General features: G+C 46.4%; 1 protein-coding gene across 1 annotated transcript in view; it reads left to right on the top strand.

Moving 5' to 3' along the window:
- ALK (ALK receptor tyrosine kinase) overlaps positions 1 to 22,350 on the top strand; it is a 710,702-nt gene that overhangs the window by 592,997 nt on the left and 95,355 nt on the right. Inside the window, exon 9 of the mRNA XM_084791237.1 lies at positions 19,421 to 19,590. Coding sequence (XP_084647363.1) covers positions 19,421 to 19,590 — 170 coding nt within the window. The remainder of the gene's footprint in view (positions 1 to 19,420; positions 19,591 to 22,350) is intronic.

The following is a 22,350-nucleotide window of genomic DNA, read 5'->3' as shown; positions in this document are numbered from 1 at the left end:
GTACAACAAAGTACTACCCACGTGACTCCTAAAGCTATTGTCTCTTGAGTGTGAGGACTTGAGGCCTGGTGACATGTTTTTTTAAGTATGGATCATATTCTCCAGAAGTCAAGAAATCCATGTAGGACTCCCCCATACATACAATAACACAGTATACTCTTGGTCAGTGCCCTGAATCGGATACAGGTTCCACCCTGACTGACTGTACCATTTGTCAGGGTAGCTGTTAACAGACCTCTTAGGGTATCAGTTTCCTTACCTGGAAAGTGGAGATACTATTATATTTATCTAGCCTAGCCCACAAAGATAAGGACTGGTTAATGCCTGTAAAAGGCTTAAGACACCAGGGGGAGCATAGTGGATGCTACAGAAATAGTGCTACAGCAGTGACTGGAAACCCGTATAAACACAAGGAGCATGGGCTAAGAAGAAGAGGGTTTCTGCCAGGCATCTGACACAGAAGACACGCCACACCCAGGGAAGTTTACACACCCTATGGCTCCTGCACGTTTTTTGCATACAACAGAAGGCCAGCTCAGGGCTTAGATTCTGCCAGTTCTCTATTTGTGGCAACCCACAGAAGAAACTCCTGTCTGATTTAGTTTTAGCTATGCACCCTCTAAGGTAATTTGTTTCCTCTCAAGTTGTAGACATTCTAAAACTGGCCAGGTTTGCACCTTCTCCTTCAGCTGGTAGAAATCCCAGGAAGGAACGCTTTTTGCAGAAGTACACAAGACTCCCCTTGCTAAGGGACCAAACTCTAGCCCTCTACGATTCTCTTGAAATTAAAAAAAAAAACAAAAACAAAAAAAACCCTCAACCGTAAAGCCAGGAATAGAAGAGACATACGAATGATTTTTTTTCAATCAAATGAATGGTTAAATTAAAGCACAGACCCCGCCTTGGTAAACAAACAAGTATGTTTGTAGCTACCTGACTTTACAAATGTGCATTTGACCTATCTTTCTTACCCTCTCTATTTCTCTCATCTTATCAAGCTTTGTGTAACTCTGAGACACCTTAACTTCTTTTTGGAAGAAGTCTGGGCAGAAATAAATAGATTCATTAAAATAAATTGTATTTGAGAAGCCACAGTATCTGGTGCAGATGGCGGAATTACAGTCATTGGTGAGATGCCTCAGAGCAGGTTCGTAGACAAGAAGGCTTCTTGCAAGGAAACCTAAGTGAGGACAGATGGTTGGCCCACCTGAGAGGGCAGGAGGCTCCTTAGGAGCATTTGGTCTTTAAATTTATTCTTTGCTGGGTTTAATATGAGCCTAATTTCAGAGGAAGAAATGTCAAAGCAAAGCGGTATTTTCCTAATACTCTGTCGTTCCTACGATAACCTTTGAGTTTATCAATAGCAGAGACAGGTGTTTTCCTTGACTTTCTTTTTCCTCCAGTTAGATTTGCTCTAGGCTGTTTCTGTTATTTCCTGCCCTTTTCCAGAGCTTGCCTGAGCAGGCACGATGGAAGGGAAGGGGTGGGTCCCCCCACCATAGCCACATCATTTATGTTTGTGTGTGTTTATACTACTGTGACTTTCACAATCAGCCTTTCAGACTATCGGTCATCTAAAGTTGATAGGCTCTCGATGTTAAGAGCAATGTGCTGTGGTTGTTGTTGGGGGAGGGGTAAGTACACAACCAAAATAGAAATGCTTGTGTCCAGGTTTATAACCTCTGCCCCTCACTGCTCCCAAATCCTCCGTGCAGGTGGCAGGAAGCAGAGCTACAACAGCAGGGGCACCAGTGACTGTTGCATTGCTGTGCAAGGCCCTTGAGGTTGACTTGGGTTTTTGAACCTCACAATTTCTAAAAAGGCTTCCCTAGATTAAGAGGGCTCCATGTACTAGATAGGTACATGCTGGGGGATGTCCCCAATGAGGGACAGACCCATAGGGAGGGATAGGCTGGTTGACCTGGACTTTAGGACTTAGGCCTAGCGTAGAGTACTTTCTCTACAGACAGACCAGTCCTGGTCTGCCAACATTAATGCATGCAGAATGCCTCAAAATGGGGGCTCAAAACACCCTCAGTCATCCATGCATCCCCACGGGGAACTGAGGTCCTCTTTGGTGAATTTCCTTCCAAATATAGGATTGAGCTAGCTACTGAGTCTACGCCTCTCCACCTGTAGTCTCTTGGAAAATGGACAAATGGGGTTTCTTGGGCTCCACTTTTGACTTCCTGGAGGATGTCACTGAGGCTGGGTCTCTGCATCTTCACTCTCCATCCTTGAGGATTCTGAAATGTATGGGCTGTGAGCAAAATCCATGCTGAGTACATGCAGAGCTTCCCCCAAAACCTGCCTCCCCAAGCAGCATAATGCATTTTGCCTTTTAGAAGTATGAGTCAGAAAAGAAGTCAGAAATGATGGCGCAGAAGCAGAGGTTGTGGACAGAGAGGGTCTGGAAGAGCATACAGAACCAGATCAGATGCCCACCAACAATGAAGACAAAAGCCAGCAGGGGCCTTGTGCCAACCCAACTCCTACGGTCTCCCAGAAGCCTTCACGTCCTCTCTCCGGCTACCTGCAGCCACTCCTGCCCAACCACTCCAGCAGGCCTCACCTCCTCTTGCCCTTTGCACAGTCGCACATAAAGCAGGAATATTTAAAGACCCCTGCCTAGCCCAGCCACAGGCAGAGAGAACACCGTGACTTTTTTCAGTTCCCCTTCCCTGCCACAAGCTATTTTCTGCAGGAAACTAGGGAGCCACTTAGAATATATTCTGGTTTTTTATTTTATTTTTATTTTTATTTCACTGAGCTCCTGTTCAAATAATTAAAGTTGTCACGGGGGAGGGAAGCCTTGCCATGGCTTTCATGTGCCCGCGCGCTGTCAGGCCTGCTCCAGTCGGACTCGGCTTTGAGACACTCTGATGTGTCGAGCACTGCAGCTGCTGCTGATACAGAGGAGGGCAGGAGAGGGGTAGTGGCTGCCCCACCCCTCCTCCTGCCTTTCACACATCCTGGAAGCCTGGCAGTCTCAACAAGCCCTACGAGGTTTGAGATTCTGTTTTATTTGTATAGCCTGCCAGTGACTAGAATATTTTAAGTCATGTACTCAGGCCAGAAGAAAGCCTAGGGTGGGGAGGAATAGGCTTCTCTCCTTTCTTTCCACCTTAGAACATGGGAGTGTTTTTTTTTTTTTAATTTTATGTTTCTGAAGTACAGGAATAGGAAGGACCCAGGAGGGTGGATATGGTGCACCAATTTATTTTGTGATGGTTGGTTCCCAACTGCTCGTTTTCTGTCCTTGTGTCCATGTGCACTTGAGCATGTGTGTATACCCACATACATGCAGACATGTGCACACACACACACTGATATCCTGGAATACATCCAGACCTTTCTACCCTGAGGCTAGCCCAAGGGTGGGAAAAAATAATAACTAATTCACTGTTGGGGCAGCTGAGCTTTGACAGGTTAGCCGTGAGGGTCTGCCATGTCTGTGTGGACTCTCTGGCCTAAAGGGAAAGAGACCCACACTCCGTGTCATTAAGACAAACAAATGTCAACACCTGGAGAGATGTGGAAGAGAAGACTGGCATGGGGAATGGCCTTCTGCCCACGTGCCCCTGAGAATGATACCCTCTAATGACAGTCCCAGAGAAGCCATGGAACTCTCCCATCAATTGCCTGCTGGTATAAATTTTTTTTTTTTATTAATTTATTCTTGTTACATCTCTATGGTTATCCCTTCCCTTGTATCCTCCCGTTCTTCCCTCCCTCCCATTTTCCCCTTACTCCCCTCCCCTATGACTGTTCCTGAGGGGGATTACCTCCCCCTTTATATGTTCATAGGGTATCAAGTCTCTTCTTGGTAACCTGCTGTCCTTCCTCTGAGTGCCATCAGGTCTCCCCCTCCCGGGGACATGGTCAAAGGTGAGGCACCAGAGTATGTGAGAAAGTAATATCCCACTCTCCACTCTACTGTGGAGAGTGTTCCGTCCATTGGCTAGATCTGGGTAGGGGTTTAAGGTTTACCGCCTGTATTGTCCTTGGCTGGTGCCTTAGTTTGAGCGGGACCCCTATGCCCAAATCTGCCTATCATAATGTTCTACTTGTAGGCTTCTAGGACCCTCTGGGTCCTTCTACTTTGCCTTTCTCCCATGATTCTCTCATCTAGAATCCCACTAGAATGTCCTCTCCTCTGTCTCAGTTTCCTGGTAAGTGAAGGCTTTCGTGGGACATGCCCCTTGGGCTAATATGCAGATATAAGTGAGTATATACCATTTGAGTCTTTCTGCTTCTGGGTTAACTCACTCATTATGATCATTTCTAGCTCAATCCATTTATCCACAAACTTCGGGAATTCCTTGTTTTTCATAGCTGAATAGTATTCCATAGTGTATATGTACCACAGTTTCTTTATCCATTCTTCTATTGAGGGACACTTCGGCTGTTTCCATGTTCTGGCTATTATGAATAAGGCTGCTATGAACATGGTTGAGCAAATTTTCTTGTTGTGTGCTGGAGCATCTTCTGGATATATTCCAAGGAGTGGAATAGCTGGGTCTTGAGGAAGCCCTATTCCCATTTTTCTGAGATAGCACCAGATAGATTTCCAAAGTGGTTGTACTAGTTTGCATTCCCACCAGCAATGAAGGAGTGTTCCTCTCTCCCCACATCCTCGCCAGCATGTGGTGTCGCTTGAATTTTTGATCTTAGCCATTCTGATGGGTGTAAGATGGAATCTCAGAGTTGTTTTGATTTGCATTTCCCTGATGACTAAGGAGGTTGAGCATTTCTTTAAGTGTTTCTCAGCCATTTGATATTCCTCTGTTGAGAATTCTCTGTTTAGTTCCAGGCCCCATTTCTCGATTGGATTATTTGGTTTGGTGGTATTTAATTTCTTGAGTTCCTTATATATTTTGGATATTAGACCTTTGTCAGACTTAGGGTTGGTGAAGATCTTTTCCCAGTCTGTAGACTGTCGCTTTGTTCTCTTTACAGTGTCTCCTGCCTTACAGAAGCTTCTCAGCCTCATGAGGTCCCATTTATTAATTGTTGACATTAATGTCTGGGCTGTTGGTGTTCTGTTCAGGAAGTTGTCTCCTGTGCCAATATGTTCCAAGCTCTTTCCCATTTTTTCTTCTAAGTGACTTAGTGTCTCTGGTTTTATGTTGAGGTCTTTAATCCACTTGGATTTGAGTTTTGTACAAGGTGACAAATATGGGTCCAGTTGCATTTTTTTACACATAGACATCCAGTTAGACCAGCACCATTTGTTGAAGATGCTATCCCTTTTCCATCGAATGGATTTAGCTTCTTTGTCAAAAATCAAATGACCATATGTGTGTGGATTCATATCTGGATCTTCGATTCGATTCCACTGATCAACCAGCCTGTTGCTGTGCCAGTACCATGCTGTTTTAATTACTATTGCTTTATAGTACAGTTTGAGATCAGGTATGGAGACTCCTCCAGAGCACCTTTTATTGTACAAGATTGTTTTAGCTATTCTGGGTTTTTTGTTTTTCCATATGAAGTTCAGAATTGAACTTTCAATGTCTTTAAAAAATTGTGTAGGTATTTTGATAGGGATTGCATTGAATCTGTAGATTGCTTTTGGTAGGATGGCTATATATAGGAAGCCAATAGCCAAAATCAAAGTAAATGGTGAGATACTCAAGGAAATTCCTCTAAAATCAGGAACAAGGCAAGGCTGCCCACTCTCTCCATATCTTTTCAATATAGTACTCGAAGTTCTAGCCAGAGCAATAAGACAACATAAGGAGATCAAGGGTATTCAAATGGGAAAGGAAGAAGTCAAATTATCCCTATTTGCAGATGATATGATAGTCTACATAAGTGACCCTCAAAATTCCACCAGAGAACTCCTACAGCTGATAAACACCTTCAGCAAATTGGCTGGATACAAAATTAACTCAAAAAAGTCTGTAGCCTTCCTATACACAAATGACAAGCTTGCAGAGGAAGAAATTAGGAAAACTACACCCTTCACATTAGCTACAAGCAATATAAAGTACTTAGGAGTTACTCTAACTAAGCAAGTGAAGGACCTGTTTGAAAAAAATTTCAAAACCCTAAAGAAAGAGATTGAAGATGACATGAGAAGATGGAAGGATCTACCTTGCTCATGGATAGGGAGAATTAACATAATGGTATAAATTTTTGAAGACTTTCCTGGTGGCCAAGCACAGAATGACAGCCCTTCTTTTGCCAGCCTTTTGGTATGAGAATCAGCAGTGTTGACTGAACTTACCCAAAACTACCCCCACATCCTCCTGCAGACAGGCAAGGAAACACAGGACACCGGAGTTTCTCATTTCTCAAACTGAATCACAAAGTCTCTTATGGAAAAGCAAGAGAAAAAAAAAAAGGACAGCAAGAACAAAAGAGGCTTGAGATGGAGAGAGAAACTACCACAGTGGGACTCTGCCTCATCAGCCCAGCCCATGGTAGACAGAGGAGGGCAGAGCAGTGCTCAGAAAGAGCTGAGAGCTGATAAAGCCTGCTACAGAGGGTGTATCTCATACACAACCATATCAAGGTCTCCTCCACCCACGGTCTAAGTTAGACTACATACTGGGTTACCCTGGAGGGAGAAATGCCTATCTTGGCAAGGCAGGAAAGAAATGTACCTCAGCCCCAAAGCAAGTCAAGACCAAAGACAGACCTCTTGGCTCTGAGCATCCATGCTTTTTTCTCGCACTGCCTGCTGCTGCCCTGTGTGACAGATGACCTCCCCACCCCCGTTCCCCCTAGCCCCCCAGCCTCCCCACCCCCCGTCCTTCTCCACTCCGTCTTTGCTTAGAACAGTGGTTCTCAACCTGTGGGTCAGGATCCCCTTGACAAACCTCTATCTCCAAAGACATATTTACATTACAATTCACAAGAGTAACAAAGTTACAGTTAGAAAGTAACAATGACAAAAATAATTTCATAGTTGGGGGATCACCACAACATGAGGGACTGGATTAAAGGGCTGCAGCATCAGGAAGATTGAGAACCACTGGATTACAGGCCACTGTTATGAGCCACCATGTCCCTGGCACCACATTTACTTATTCGGAGCTCCGGCACCTACCAGACAGGGGTTCTTACTTCTGGAGGCAGAAAGAATGTTACTCGATTTGTAACCAGGGCATTACTGCTCCCTCGTGAGAATCACGTGCTGTCTGTTCTTTACATGTGCCCTGGTCTTAGCCACACGTGTCTAACCAGTGTCCGCTGCCGGGGAGGAGAATAGCTGTTGCACCACCTCCTGGGCTTGATCCTGGATGAGGTGGTCATTTACAGAGTCAGAACACCTTCATCAGAGAAGAAAGCTCTGCCCTTCCTCCTCCCCTGCTCAGCCTTTCTCCCCTGTGATGTATTTCAGCTGATCAGTGAGAGTCCAAGCCAGTCCCTAGCAGGGGCAGCCCAAGCCCAGCCTCTGTCCTGGTGCAGCCAAGCAGTGCTTTACAGTCCAGGGAGAACTCCCCTTACTAAGCAGCTAGGGACTAGCACTGTCTAGAAGGGACTCCAGGGTGGTAGTGGTGTTACCGTCCCTTCCTCTCCACCCCCACCAAGCACTGGTCCTTTCCATCTGGTGTTATAGGATCAGGAGAGCTCACTGAGCAGAGCTCCTGTGAGCATCTGGTTGCATCTTAGCTGATGCTCCTCCGTTGCTCATCTCAGGAGGGAGCTGTCCCAGTGCCAGGCTTCCATCGTTGCCTCAATTAAGAGCAAACTCACCACGGGTCTGGCCAGGGGGTTGTTCTCACACTCACTTGCTCTTTGCTGTGTATGCAGAATCTTTGGGGTCATCTATTTGGAAAAATGCCTTCCTCCTGTCTTGGGACCGCGATTAGGATCTCATGTTGATCCATGACATCTGTCTGGATTGTCCGGTCTCTGTCCAGGAGACTATGACTTGGAGCTCAGCAGGAAACATAAGGTCTACGGGGTGATGTGGTCATCTGGAACAAGTCAGAGCAGCATGGACCTTCTGGAAGCTGCCTCCCCTTTCCCCATAGCCCAACAGACATAATATCACTGGTGCCCAGAGGAAGCCAGCTGGTTACATGTGGGCAGCAACCCCCAGGGATAGAGACACAAGTCTCAGAAAAGCCTTCAATGGGGCCTGGGCAAATGCTTCTTTGCTTTGCAGGGGTGAGAGAGGAGACTAGAGTAGAGCAGGGGGTACTTTCCAAACGGCTTTCCCGAAGGCCCATGGCACATGCCTATGATATGTAGCCCTCCTTTAGGTTTTTAATGGCAACTACGCCATATGACTATAAAGGCATCGCTGCAGGAAGAATCCACTGTATGTCAAGGACCCCAGAGCTATTCCCTCCGCCTTCATTGGCCCTGGGAGTGAATGAATCTCCTCTGCTATACAGATGAGGAAGAAGGATGGAGCTGCACATCTGACTCCTCAGGCTGCTTAGCTCACAGACATCCAGTGGGAGGGTAGAGCTAATGGGTGGCAAAGCAGGGATGCTTTGGTTTGGGGAGTCAACAGTGTTGAGCCAGTGAGTGATGATTCTAACCCTGCTTGGTGGCCAGCCTCACAGGAGGCCCCGGGACTCTCTCTAGAGTGATTATTTCATAGAAAAGTTACTAAAAAAATTGTTTCCCATATGAAGGGTTCCAGACTTTGGGGTTCTAGTGCATTGCTCATCCACATTTATGCTAAAAGCAAATCAAATGTCTTCATTAGAGCCCCCAGGGGCCCTCATTCTTTTCACCTTAAAAGAAAGAAACCCTCTCTTAGTCTGGGGCTAAGGGAAGGGACCCTTAGTATGTGTGAAGTTAACTCGGCATTGGTCCCTAGTACACAGCTGGCTCCCATGTTCAGCATCTTACCTTCAGCACCTCATTATCAGGACAGGCTTGTGAGGAAGTGCAAACCCCATTTACTGATGCGGAAAGCGGGGCTTAGAGGATCGAACACCTTGCACGAGGTCAATCTGCCGTCATGTGGCATAAGCCAGGTCGGTCCAGAGGCAAATCTCTAAACATTCCAAGGCCATTGAAGTCAACGTAGGTCACGTGACTTTTAAATCCCACCACTGCCTCACTAAGGACCCATCGGACCTCGGGAAAGCCACGCCTCCAAGTTGGGGATAAAATAACCTTTGTCACTTGCTGTGTGAGACTGTGGCTGGCGTCAGATGGGGACATGAATGACAACAGGTACTGCTGTTGTCCCTCCTCTCAGAGGCACGAAAAGTCTCCGCTGAGACACACTGCCCTGTTCTTACTTCTCCCCTCAGGCAACCAGCAACGCAGAGGCAGGTTGCAAGAATTGTCTTACCAGCAACAGTGTGAGGAATGCGTGCTGAATAAGCCTACTTCATCAATAATTAATTATTAATTAATTAATTAATTACATAGCCCCCTCAAGGATAGAGGCTAGAGAAAAGCCTCTTCCCTATGTCTCAGAGATCCAAGAAATAAAGGCCTATTGAGACATCTGAGCCCGAGTAATCCTTACCTCAGCACTGCAGAGCTAGGGAACTGGAGACGAGCATTATGTCACCTCCTCATTGTGATGTGGAGAGCTCTGCCAGGACACGTGCTAATTGGCCGAAGTAGTCAACAGCCATTACAATTGCATTTGGACGTAATTAATCTAATTCCTTTGAGTCATTCACACTTAACCCCTCCCCTACTCCATGGTGAAATTGAGGCATATGAAGAATTACTGTCAAGACCCAGGGGGGTGTGTATGTGTGTGTGAAAATTTCCTTGGCCCATAGCAGACTTGGGTTCAATTCAAAAGCAGTGTGAATCTCAGATGCTCATAGTTCCCAATGGCAAACCTTAGTTTTGCGTGGCCCATATCCAGAAGACCGTTCTGGTAGGACACGGACTTGCTAACTGTTGGGGGCTGCGTGCTGGGAGGACTCTGTCTGTGTAGGCACGCACACATTTCCTTGAGGCCACACTCTTCCCCAGCAGCTGTCCATAAGGTGGTAGAACTGTTTTTACCTAAAATTCAGCCCTCCTGAGTAGAGGAGGATTGCAAATCTATGCCCCAGCAATGTCTCTAACATTCACAGAGAAACTGAGGCAGGGAGGGGGCCATTTGCCAGAAATCACACCATTATATTCAGGAAGAAAAGACGATCTTTTTTTTTTTCTATAAAAATGGAAGGAGAATCACCTGAAGAATCTAGAAGGGGAAAACGAAAGTAAAATCTTCATTGCAGAATCTTCTATCCGGCCCCTTCTGCTGTGTCAGGTGCATTTGTGTGTTATATATACTTCTAACATGGGTTTCCTAACTGCCCTTGTAACACAGGAGAAGGGAACATTTCCCAAATATCTTTGCTAAGCTAAGGAAGGGGCTCACGGAATCTGATTAAATCCCAGCAGGGAGAATGTCACTAACTGACCCACGTATGACCACTTAACGTCATGATGCTGGGTTTCTGAGAGAGCCTGTAATAAATAAAAGGCAGAGAACTGTTTCTGATCCAGGGCCCCTGCTCTGCCACCATCCTGTACCACGTCCTCCATCACAGTGTCTAGCTACCCTGGGTCCCTCACAAAGCCCACAGCTCAGCCGCCAGCACTGAGCCTTTCTGAGGTTAGGTAAAGACCCCCATTGCTGTTACTTTACAACACCATCAGAATCCTCCCTCTGCATTTTTAAAGATAGTATTTATTTTTCTGATTATGAAAGTAATTCTGTGCTCATTTTAGAGCATTAGAGAAATACGATGAAGTATAAATAAGGCAACTGAAATTTGCGCACAATCCTACCCACCGAAGACAACCCCTGTTACCAGGTTGGTGCACTTCCTTCCAGACGTGGAAACAAAGTCCCAAACACAAAGACATTCAACAAGCTATATAAATGTTGGATTTTCTCTTTTTGCTTTTTTTTTTTTTTTTTTGGTGTTCATATATCAGTATTGTTCCTCATTAGCTTGATTTTAATAGTCATATACCATAAGTTGATTTTATAGTTTTTGTCCTAGTTATCAAAATTCATAGGTGCTCATTACATGAAGAAAAAAAAACAGAAAAGAAATAAAAACACAGTAAGAAGAACAAATATTTGTGGCTACATAACCTTAACACTCAGAGATCTCTGGTTATTGTTTTTTATGTACATGTTTCTGTAAAGTGGTGTATGAGTTTCACTGGCAAGGGTTGTTTCTGATGTTTTCAAGAAGGATTCTGATCTTTAAGTCTCCTCAGTGACTTGCTGTCCAGTGTTGCTTAAGCTACTATACCTGCAGGTACTTGCCAACATTCCATCCTGCTTGCCTGCTATCAAAACACGCTGCATCTGGCCAGCCTCTCGCTGGGTTGGGTTGATTTTTCATTAAGCTATTTATAGCTAGAGAGTTGGTGTTTATTTTCTCCAGGTGAATTAGAAGATGGAGAATGAAAACATTGGATTTTGCCGTGAGTCAATATTCTCAGCTCCAGTTAATGAGATGCCACACTGAAATCAAGGAACTCTTCAAACGATAAGTTCACACTACTGCTACCTTAGGTCAGAGAGCAGCAGTAAGCTCCATGGCGGTTGGCTTTGCTCTCTACTGTGACAGAATATGTGACAGAAAAAATGTTAAGGAAGGGAGAATGTATTATAGCTTGCAGTGTCATAGTGAGAAGGATGCAGTCATTCGCAAAGGTAGGAGGGACTCTTGTCACTGGCAGTGGCTGCGCCGCTTGCTCACCTCCCCGCGCCTCAGGAAGCAGAGAAGTCAGGCAGGAACCAGAGCCAACCTTCAAGCCCAGACTCTAGTGCCCTACTTCTGCTAGCTACACTGTGTCTAAAAAGGCTCTCCTAGCTTCCCAGACACCACCGCCATCTGGGGACCAAGAGTTCCAAGAGTGAGCCTGTGGAGGGGGGAACATCTCACAGTCACAGCCTGTGCCCAGTGCATTTGTGAGTGCCCCTGATAACAACTCCAGTCTTGGTCACCTGTTCTCTGTCAGGTGATCCCTGTGCTGCAGGGCGCACCTGAAATGCCTATTCACATGCTAATCAAGTTCATCTTTGTACATTCCTGTCTAGTAAAATGTGTTTCCCTGTACTTCTATGGAACATGCATTTGGAACATGATACCTTGACTTGGGCTTTAATCGTGAAATTCCCACTGCCCTTCCGTGATTTGAAAACCTATAAAAATCGCTGTCCTAAGAGGTTGGGAGGGCAGGCAGCACAGACAACATTTGCTGCCATTGAATCTTTCAGCCAAAATTCTACTATGATTTTTTTTCCCCTCTCGTGAGTTCAATTGATTGTTCTGAAACAGAGACGGGGTATGCATAGCAAAGTTGGGGCACATCCTAGACATAAAATTGCAGTAATTATCTCTGGAGGAGAAAGGGGCCATGAGAGAAATAATAGCATTAGGCCTAGCCACAATGCTGCGCCTGCTTTACATACAGGACTTTAATTAATAAAATGACAAACACTGGTACCACATAATTGGAACGTCTATCAGGCCCCACTGAGAGGCAGGGGGGAAAAAGGCCCCTGTGAAAGGGCCAGCTGGAGCCAGGAGATATAATTGCTGGTGGCATGCTCCTGGTTGTGTCTCTTTTCAATTGTCTCACTTGCTGTCTGCATGCAAAAAGAGTTTATTAGTCAGAAGCCTGCCATTTATGACCTATAACTATTAGGAAGCATCCAGAAGGATTAAAAAAATTCATTGTTACATACTTAAACAAGTATTATTTTTTAATGTATATTTGTGTAAGATTCAGCACACACGTATAAATGCATACACATGTACTACTAATTGGCTGGCAGTGGCAATGGTAATGCATGGCTTAAAATACACTGTCTCCCTAATTCCTCCAATCTGAGAGTCCTCAGATAAGATGCTGTTAAAATATGGGTTCTGACTCAGTTGAGCCGGGTTGGGATGGGAGGCTCTCAGGGGATGCCAGCATTGTTGGTCTGCAGACCATGACCATGAAGCAAGAATCTAGAACCTCTCCAGTAAGCCCCTCACTCTTTAAGGATCATCACAACATGCTACATACACATTCAGTGTTATATAGTAGAAAGAACACACACAGGCACTGTGGAAGCCCCATCTATAGCATTTGAGTTTAGTGCTCATGGGTGACGGACTTCACCTCTCTACACCCCACTTTTCTCTCCTGACGAATTAATGCATAGGAGCCAAACTTATGCCGCTGAGAAAGATAACCTGAGAGAAATAATAGAGGCTACAAAGGATTCTTTGGGGCTTAGAGTGTCAAATGCAGTCTAGGATCAGCAGGCTGCCTGGCACGTAGGTCCATGGCAAGATGAAAACAGCATTGAGGAAGGGCACGGCAGGGCATGGCTACTCATTCCATGGCAGACAGGAAGAGAGAAGAGAAACAGGAAGAGTCTAGGACAGGATGCACCTTTCAAGGCACACCCCCAGGGACCCATTTTCTCTAACCAGGCCCTGCCTCCTACCTCCCGTCATCTCCCAACGATGTCATTGCATGTGAATAACCCATCATTAAGTCAAAGCCCATATTAAGTCACCCTATCTCTACTAACTGAGCACCAAGCCTTCAACATGTGAGCCTTTTGGGAAAGGAGGCATCTCATATTAAACCACAACTGGCTATAATAATACCTACATGGATAGGGCTTGTGGGTATAAACATAAGACAGCATGTGGGAAGTGCCTAGTGCAGATTTCTGGCATTCAAAGGTCAATTAGAAAATGACTCCATACCTTATAGGCCACCCAGGTAGAAGCAAGTATTAAGGTTGATTTCTAAGACTGAATTCCAGCATCATGAGCACAAGAAAGTTGCTGTCAAGACCAAGCCGGGTACACTTGGCTTGGAGAATCTATGTTGAGTGACATGCAAGGGGCTCTTTAGAGCTAGGTAAGGGGAACGGAAGTCCTCAGGCAGAAACTGAGCCTACACCCTGCTTTAGGAATCACAGGGGTTCATAAGCTAAGCACTCCATTTCTTAGCAGCGAGAAGCTGGTGGTCTGGGGAGATGACTGAGTTGGTAAAAATACTTCCTTTGCCTACATGAGGACCTGAGTTTGATCCCCAGGATCCCTGTTTAAAAACAGGCCTGCTATGGTGTTCTGCGCTTGTAGTTCCCCTCCATGAGAGGTGGTGACAGGCAGAGATCCCTATGGGGTGCCGGCTGGCCAGTGAGCCTGCTTTGTGAGTCCCAGACCAGTGAAAGGCCGCTGTCTCAAAACAAATATTGAAAAATAAAAAAAATAAAAAAATGAAAACAAAACCCCCATGGGCTGCACCTAATAAACAACAACTGAGGCTGTCTTCTAGCACTCACATGCACCCTTGCTCATGCACACATGTGCACCTGTACATGCACAAACACACATACACATATGCACAAAAAATGAAGTTGCTAAGAACCTCAGCCTGCAGGTCTAAGAGGAGAGGATTCTGGCTCAGGCTACTCCTGCTCAACCTTGGCCTTGGGTACTGTCGCTGCCTGTGGTGTCCTCAGTCTCACCTGGAAATGCCATGTAACACCCAGAAAAGACCCCTGCTGATGGCTATGGCCACCTCCTATAGGAAAGTCACCTCACTCTGCTTTGGTAACTGTAGATACATTTAAAGTTATTTCTTAGTGACTGAGAGTTGCTTCTAACTCCAAGTCCAAGATAGAAATGGAAGTCACCACCTTCTGTAACCAGATGAGACTTCCAGTGGAGAGAGGAGGACACCAACCCACCCATAAAACCTTAGACCCAAAATTTGTTCTGCTTACAAGAAGTGTAGGGATAAAGATAGAGCAGAGATTGAGGGAATGGCCAACCAATGACTGGCCCAACTTGAGACCCACCCCATGGGAAAGAGCCATCTCCCTGTCACTATTAATGATACTATGCTTGCAGACAGGAGCCTAGCATAACTGTCCTGTAAGGAGGTCTCATTAAGCAGTTGATGGAAACACATGCAGAGACCCACAGCCAAGCAACAGGCAGAGCTCAAGAAGTCTTGAGAAAGAGTGGGAGGAAGGATTGATGGAGCAGGAGGGGTCATGGACACCACAAGAAGACCTACAGAGTAAACTAGCCTGGGCCCATGGTGGCTCAATGAGACTGAACCACCAACCAATGAGCATGTGTGGCCAGGACCAAGGGCCGCTACACATTTATAGCAGATGTGCAGGTGGTCATCATGTGTGTCCCCTAACAATTGGAATAGGGGTTGTCTCCAACTCTGTTGCCTGACTTTGGATCCCTTTCCCCTAACTGGGCTGCCTTGTCTAGCCTCAGTAGGAGAGATTGCATTTAGCCCTCCTGCAATTCAACATGCCAGGGCAGGTTGGTACCTATAGGAGGGGCCTCTCCTTCTCTAAAGAGAAGGGGAAGTGGAGAGGGAGGTGTGAGGGTGGGACTGGGAGGAGGAAGGGAGCTTTGATCAGGCTGTAAGGTGATTAAATAAATTAATTAGTGAAAATATGGACCCTTCACTGAGAGAGCCAGGCTACTTCTTGCTCTAATTAGTCCCCTCCCACTGGTGGTCTCAACCTTGGCTGCACTTCAGAATCACCTAGAGGGACTTTGAAGCCTACTGCTACCCAGAACTTCCAGTGAGAGTCTGTGCAGTGGAGTCCAGACACTGGCAGCTCGGAAAGCTCCATAGGTGTTCCTAGTTTGCAGGCGATGCTTGAAAACCACCGCTTCCATGTGCCATTCATGGCATCACGTTCACTCTCTCCCTCAGTCTCCATAACAACCCTTGAAGCTACACAGGGAAGGTACAGCTAGAATCACCACAAAGTGGGGCCTCAGAGGAGATGAGCCCAGAGACTTGAGGCTACACAGACTCCTAGTTCATCCATAATCCTCAAGCCAGGAAACTAGAGCGGTTCGAAGAACTCCAAGAGACTGGGTAGTGATGCAGCGGGCAGTTGCTCCTGGTGCATTCTGGAGTCGTAGGAACACTGGGGCGAAGCAGGAGAAGCTGCCCTCTCACTCAGTGCCTCTCTGCAGAGTCTGATCCAGTAGGTCTGCAGCCAGCCCAGAGATTCTGCCTCTCTACCAAATTCTCAGGTTAACCCTGCCAGGCCTGATGTGAGGGTCAGACCCCGGAAAGAAAAGCAGCTGGCTCAGAGACAGAAGCTGGAGGTCACAGGAGGATAACTGCAGTTAAGAAGTAGACCTAGGTGCACACCCTTAATCCCAGCACTCAGGAGGCAGAGGCGGGTGGATCTCTGAGTTCGAGGCCAGCCTGGTCTACAGAGTGAGTTTCAGGACAGCCAGGACTACACAGAGAAGCAGGTCTTGAGGAAACGCATCTCCCTACCAACTCGGGAATTAAGGAATACCAAATGGTACCAAACACATTGACTAGATGTCTACTAACTGCCTGTTCTCAGTCTTACCCTAAGATTTTTTCATCTACTTCTGAAAAACAGGCATTTTCTGTTATAAACATAGGTGTTACCATTATAAGATGAAAGCAACATCCGTCTGATTGTTTTAATTCTATTTACAAGTAGCTCTTAATAGTTGGGACAAATGGCTTTGGTGACTGAAGTCTTAGTATTGCCAAGGGTCTTACATTGTCTTGTATCTCTTCTATGGACCATCAAGGGACTTCTCAGCACACACATGGTTAGTTACATGGTTTTAATTCTGATTTATAAGTTATATCCCAATATGAGAGCAGGGAAGTATTGCATGGACTAAATAATGAAATAGGTACACAGTAAATATTTGTGAATGTGTTGGTGATTATCTCAGAGTCGAATGCCAAGAAGGAACCTTATGCACCTCCTCAGGGGGGTTAAAAATGCTTTAAGCTAGTTCAGGTACTCCTTCCCTCCCTCCCTTTTCCTCTTTCCCTCCCCTCCCTCCCCTCCTTCCCCTTCTCTCTCATCTTGTTTCTTTATCACTCCTCTACTCTCTCTCTCTCTAGCCTCTCTCTTTCCCTCTCCAGCACAGACTGAACTAAAACATATTGCCAAGAGATGGCAAAACCTCTGCTGTATTAATCTCCATCCCATGCATGGGACTCAGCCTGGGTGCTCCATTCTCTGAATACAAAGTGCATTGATTTCCTTAGATCACAGAGGACCGTGGCTGCCTTGATTTTTCCAGCGGAGAATAAGAGACCATTGAAATCTGTTGAGCTGAGTCACAGATGACAGTGAAAATGTGACAGAGGTTCATAAGAGGTATCAGAAGGAGAGAGCAGGAGCACAGGGCTTTAGGAGCCCTGGATGCGCTTCAGAGAACAGGTTCTAAAGGCAGAGTGGGTCTTCTGTTGTTAGATTTGAAGAAGTGAAGACAGCAGCTGGTTGGGGAAAGGTTGGAGAATGGCTGGAGATGTAGCTCGGTGGTACTGCGCTTGCCTAGTGTGTGCAAAGCTTCAGGTTCCAGTCCTACCATAAAAGAGAGTAAAAAGGAAGTATCATTTGCCTTCCTGTTACTAGATTTGTGGACATCTAAGTGGAGGTACAGACATAGGTTGTGAGCCAGAAGAGCCACAAGAATCAAATAGAAGGCTTTTTTTTTTCTCCTCTCTCTAAAATGGAAGAGGTCTGATCTTCTTTGTGGACAGAAGAGCTGGAGGCGGACAGATTAGAGGTTGTAGAAAAAGGAGGCGATTAATTGAAAGGACAGGGGCTAGAAGGAAGGAGAACAGGAAACCACATCATGGAGAAAATGAAGGGCACATCTTCCTCTAGGACAGAAGCAAAGCAAACAGATCAGTCAGAAGACACTTGCGCTGGGAACTGGGGGGTGGGGGGGGGGAGGCAGAGGTTGTGTCTGGTATAGCAGAACAGAATGCTCTCAGAAAAGTGGAACTCACAGCACTGCATCAGGAGTGGGGGCCCAGGACCATCTGAGGGAAGAGTTTAAACTACTCGATGTATTATGTGTGGCCAAAAGTCAAATGTTGACATTCACAGAGAACAAGGACAAACAACCACCAAGGGCACTGAGGAACCACAGTTCAACTTGAAAACTCCAAACCACAGTGTTCTAGAGCAAGGTGATCATGGACATGCATCCGGCGTGGTCCAGAGCAGGACTCTGCCTGCCGTAGACTGTAGGAAAGAGAGTTTAGTATTAACAAGATAGGATTGCTCAAATTCTCTAATCCATGGTGCCCAGGCATACAACAAAACTGAGTAGAGACAGAAAAGCATTGACAGATTCCTTCAGCTATCCCGGGAGGCTTCAGTGGAGGCAGGTTTTTGTTCCCCTGGGTGGGGACATGTGACAAGAATCTACAAATCAGATTCAACAGACCAGGACCCAGGGCCCAGCCGTGGCTTAGTTAGAGACAGCTTTTACAGGTAGGACAGTGTGAGTCGTCAGGCGGCTATGGCTGGTGGTACTGTCCCTCGTCCATCAAGTTGTAAGACAGCTGCCATGCAGGGGTTGGGAGATGAAGAAGGCTGGGGGTTGCAGAGAATGAACTCTTCAAACCACGAGAATCCAAGGACCGGAGCTAGTGAGAACTCCGTGTGTTCAGGATGCGCTTTGTTTGCCCTTCTTTCTTCAGTGACCTCTTGCAGGTAACTGGGCAGGAGCACAGTTCTTTCCCATTTTACCTGTGTTTATAGATTATCTCTACCAAACACGACCTCTCTTATTTTAAACCTCCGTCTGTAGCATGCACGACCTCTGAACATGAATATATTTAAGCTTTCTTAGAAAGATGATTAGTTCCAATTCCCTCTCAAATGTCTAGGGAATGGTACCATAGAAACCTAGGACACAACAAAAACGTACATTTGCAGCTTCCTTTTGGCAAAGCAGCATCCTCATGTGGGAAGATAACTATATTAGGATATCATGATATATAGATGTGTGTGTGTGCGTATGTGGTGTGGTGTGTGTGTCTCTGTGTGTGTGTGTGTGTGTGTGTGTGTGTGTGAGAGAGAGAGAGAGAGAGAGAGAGAGAGAGAGAGAGAGGGAGAGGGAGAGGGAGAGGGAGAGGGAGAGGGAGAGAGAGAGAGAGAGAGAGAGAGAGAGAGAGAGAGAGAGAGAGAGAGAGATGTTTGTCTACCAAATCATAGAGTCTCCCATTAGCTAACGTGTGATCTGACAATGTTTAAATAAGACCTATAATTATTAGAAGGAATAGAAAAAAATCTATTATACCTAAATCAAAAGAAGCTGATTGAAAACAATCACCCACGTTAAGTCACATAATGAGTTGAGTCAATGGGCAGAAAGCTTTGGGTGTGTTTATGGAAGCCCACTGAATAACCCCACCAGAGGTAGAGTCATGTGAAATTTGGGGTGATATCATCAGCCTCAATAAGGCCTCAGAATGACTCGCTGGTGGTCCCTGCCCAGATCCTTGAGCTTCAGTGAACAAGATCAGGGAGTGGGCATCCCGCTGCCCTCACTGGATCAACTGAGGTGAGCCTCCAGCAAAGTCCTTTGAGCTTCCGGCAAGAGCTCCAAGGACACTGGAGGTTTCTGTTCAATGCTAACATTTTAACTAATGCCTCTCTCCCTCACAGCTTCGGATGTCCTGGCTCATCCATGGCGTCTTAAGAGGCAATGTCTCCTTGGTGCTGGTGGAGAACAAAACTGGGAAGGAACAAAGCCGAACAGTCTGGCATGTTGCCACCAATGAAGGCTTAAGCCTGTGGCAGTGGACCGTGTTGTCGCTCCTCGATGTGACTGACAGGTGGGTTACTGTACATCCCCCGCCCCCCCCCGACTCTATTTTAGTCTACAAAACACAGTGCTGAAGTAGGAATGTCTCCCTGTCCCCACACCCTTTATCTAAGACATTGTATTGGTTATTTTTCTCATTGCTATGACTGAGTACCTGACAGAGGTGACTTAAGGAAGGAAGGAAGGGTTTATTGTGGCCCATAGTTTGAGGGTTCAGTCCATCATGGTGGGGTTAACCTGATGACAAAAGCATGAGGCAGCAGGTTACATCACATCCATGGTGAGTAAGCGGAGAGATAAACGCTAGTACTTAGCTGGCTTTCTCTTTTTCTCTTCTGTCCAAGACTCCACCTCATCGAATGGTACCATCCACATTTACGCTGAGTCTTTCCACCCCAGTTCCAATACACCTAGAGGTCTGTCTCCTAGGCAGTTCCAGATCCTGCCAAGCTGGCAGTCCCTATTAACCATCGCAAACCTGTACACACTGAGGCTTGCACATCTCCTGCCGATCGCTGGAGCTCGAGATGCTTCAAGGGATGTGGCGCTAATGAACGCTCATCTCCTGCAGCTCTCACCTGGCCTGATTAGCTTCCTTCAGGATCTGTCTGTGGAGAGAGCTGAAAATGAAGCACTCAAGCTACTACCAAATCATACTTGGGTTTCATGTCTCTATGGCGTTTTCCTCTCACTTGATGGATGTTGCCTTACTTTGCCATTTGCTGTATCCTTTTCCCGCATTACAACAAAACCTTGGTGGATGAGGAAGCTTTACTACTATTCTTTACTATTCTTTTAAAGAGAAAAAGCTGAAAAATCAAAGAGGCAAAGTACCTACAAGTTGGTCTTAGAGCCAAGACGGCAACTTGGAGGCTACTGCTCTGTGGATTCAGCTCCCAAGGCAGGTTGACAAGGGGCGATGCCAGAGAAGAGCTTCTGCCAGGGACCCCAGCTCTTATGAGATTCTCTGGGACCTTGGAAACGATCCTTGAATATGTCCTCCCCACTTCTGAAGGAGTAGGATTGGGTTACAGGATTTCCAGCACCACGTGGCACCTGATTGGAGCAGAAGCCCCATGGAGTTCAGCTGCCACTTGTCTCCCCAGGATGGCACTACCCTGCCACCTGCAGTCAGCCTGAAGCAAGCGATGCTTGAGTAAAAAATAAAATGGCCTGGCACAGCAGCATTCCTGTGACGCTCTGCTGTGCTGTGCTGAATGTCCCATGGGTGGTGTGGACATGTTCTACAGCAAAAGGCAGGGTGGAGTCATCTCTACAGAAGGGACTGGAAGGGAGAGCCATCTGCTTATTGGTTAAAATCAAACTCTACCATCCAGCGCAGCCTTTACAGTAGTCTTAGAAAACATACTCAGTTCGGCACTCTGGTGAGCCTACCTTTGAAATATGAGGACCAAAGTCTTGAGGCAGGGTAGAGGGTGAGATGCCTGCTGTCGTGGGGCTTCCTCAGTGTGGAGCTGGCCTCACCTTATACGTGCTGTTCGCTGCAGCTTCTAAAGGGATCTCTCCTGTCTTTCCCATAGGAAGTGCCCCCCTCTTCCTAACTCTAAACAACAGCCACCCACTCTTTCGGATGTATGTGGCTTGATGATCAAAGCCTATGGACATCCTCAGGCTCAATGACCCTGGGACAAACGGATTTAATTAAAGTGGAGGAAGGGAGAAGTGTGGGGGCTGCCTCCGTAGGCTGGTCTTTTATTCCTCGGGATTGTGGCAGTTGCACACAGGGATTGGAACCTTGCTGGCGATGCTGGAGTCATCCCTCCTGGGAGATGTAAAATTAATTCAGATGAATCAAAGTGTTGTTTCGCTGCTGCCCCCCGCCCCCCTCCACCAGTACCCCTCCCCACCCCACCCCACCCCCACTCTCTCCTCAACCCAGCAAGTTCTTTCTCTCGTAGCCACTTCAGGGCATTTAAAGGAAGTGAAATGTTGACTCGATTCGCTCCCTTCCACAGGAGATTCCTTTGAAGGAGACTTTGTTCCCAGCCTTCTTCCTCCCCGTCTCAAGGCCGTTCAGCATACTGATATTTCCAATACTGATACTGAGGCCAAAGTGTCCATTTGTAGACTCAGACCAAAGCCAGCTTTGTTTGTAATGCATTGTGGCGTAATTCATGCGTAATTACAAGGGGGGGGGGCGGAGAGGGGACTTGTCTCCGTTCACAAAGAATCTGCCAGCCACCAACACGCTCCCAAAACTAGAGGCAGCATGGACGCAGGCAGACTGGAGGCGTCAGATGAGGACCTGCAGGTGAACTGACTGGCCGCTTCACTTGCTAAAATCAAACTAGACTGTAGGGGGCGGTGCATCTAGAAGGGGACACTGACAAGAGAGCGTGGGCTTTCAGATCAGGCAGTTGTGCGACCTCATCCCATTCACTGACCCCCCCCCCCCCCGAGCCTCATCATCCCTCACCAGACTGTTATGGGAATAAATAATACGGTTATCAAAAGAATCCATGCATAATAAGGTGTCGATGAGTTGTCATCAGCACCTTTCATTCTAGCCTTTAAGTGGACTCATAAGTAATTTATTGAACAAACAGTATAAATCCAGCCACTGATCTTACAGCATAAGGCATGCTCTGCAAAACAGAGACATACAGTTGCCTTTTAGGTTTGGGAAAGAGAAGTGTTTGGTGAACCCCTTGATCCACACTAAGTGCTTAATCAGTAAGAACTGCTCATATAAGGAATATAATTAAAAGTGACAAGAGCTCCTCCTCGCCCACACGATGCCTCAGAAGGG

Source organism: Acomys minous (genome assembly GCF_964271855.1).
Source record: "Acomys minous genome assembly, chromosome: 8".
Taxonomy (NCBI): Eukaryota; Metazoa; Chordata; class Mammalia; order Rodentia; family Muridae; genus Acomys; species Acomys minous.
This window is presented reverse-complemented; position numbering and strand designations above follow the sequence as displayed.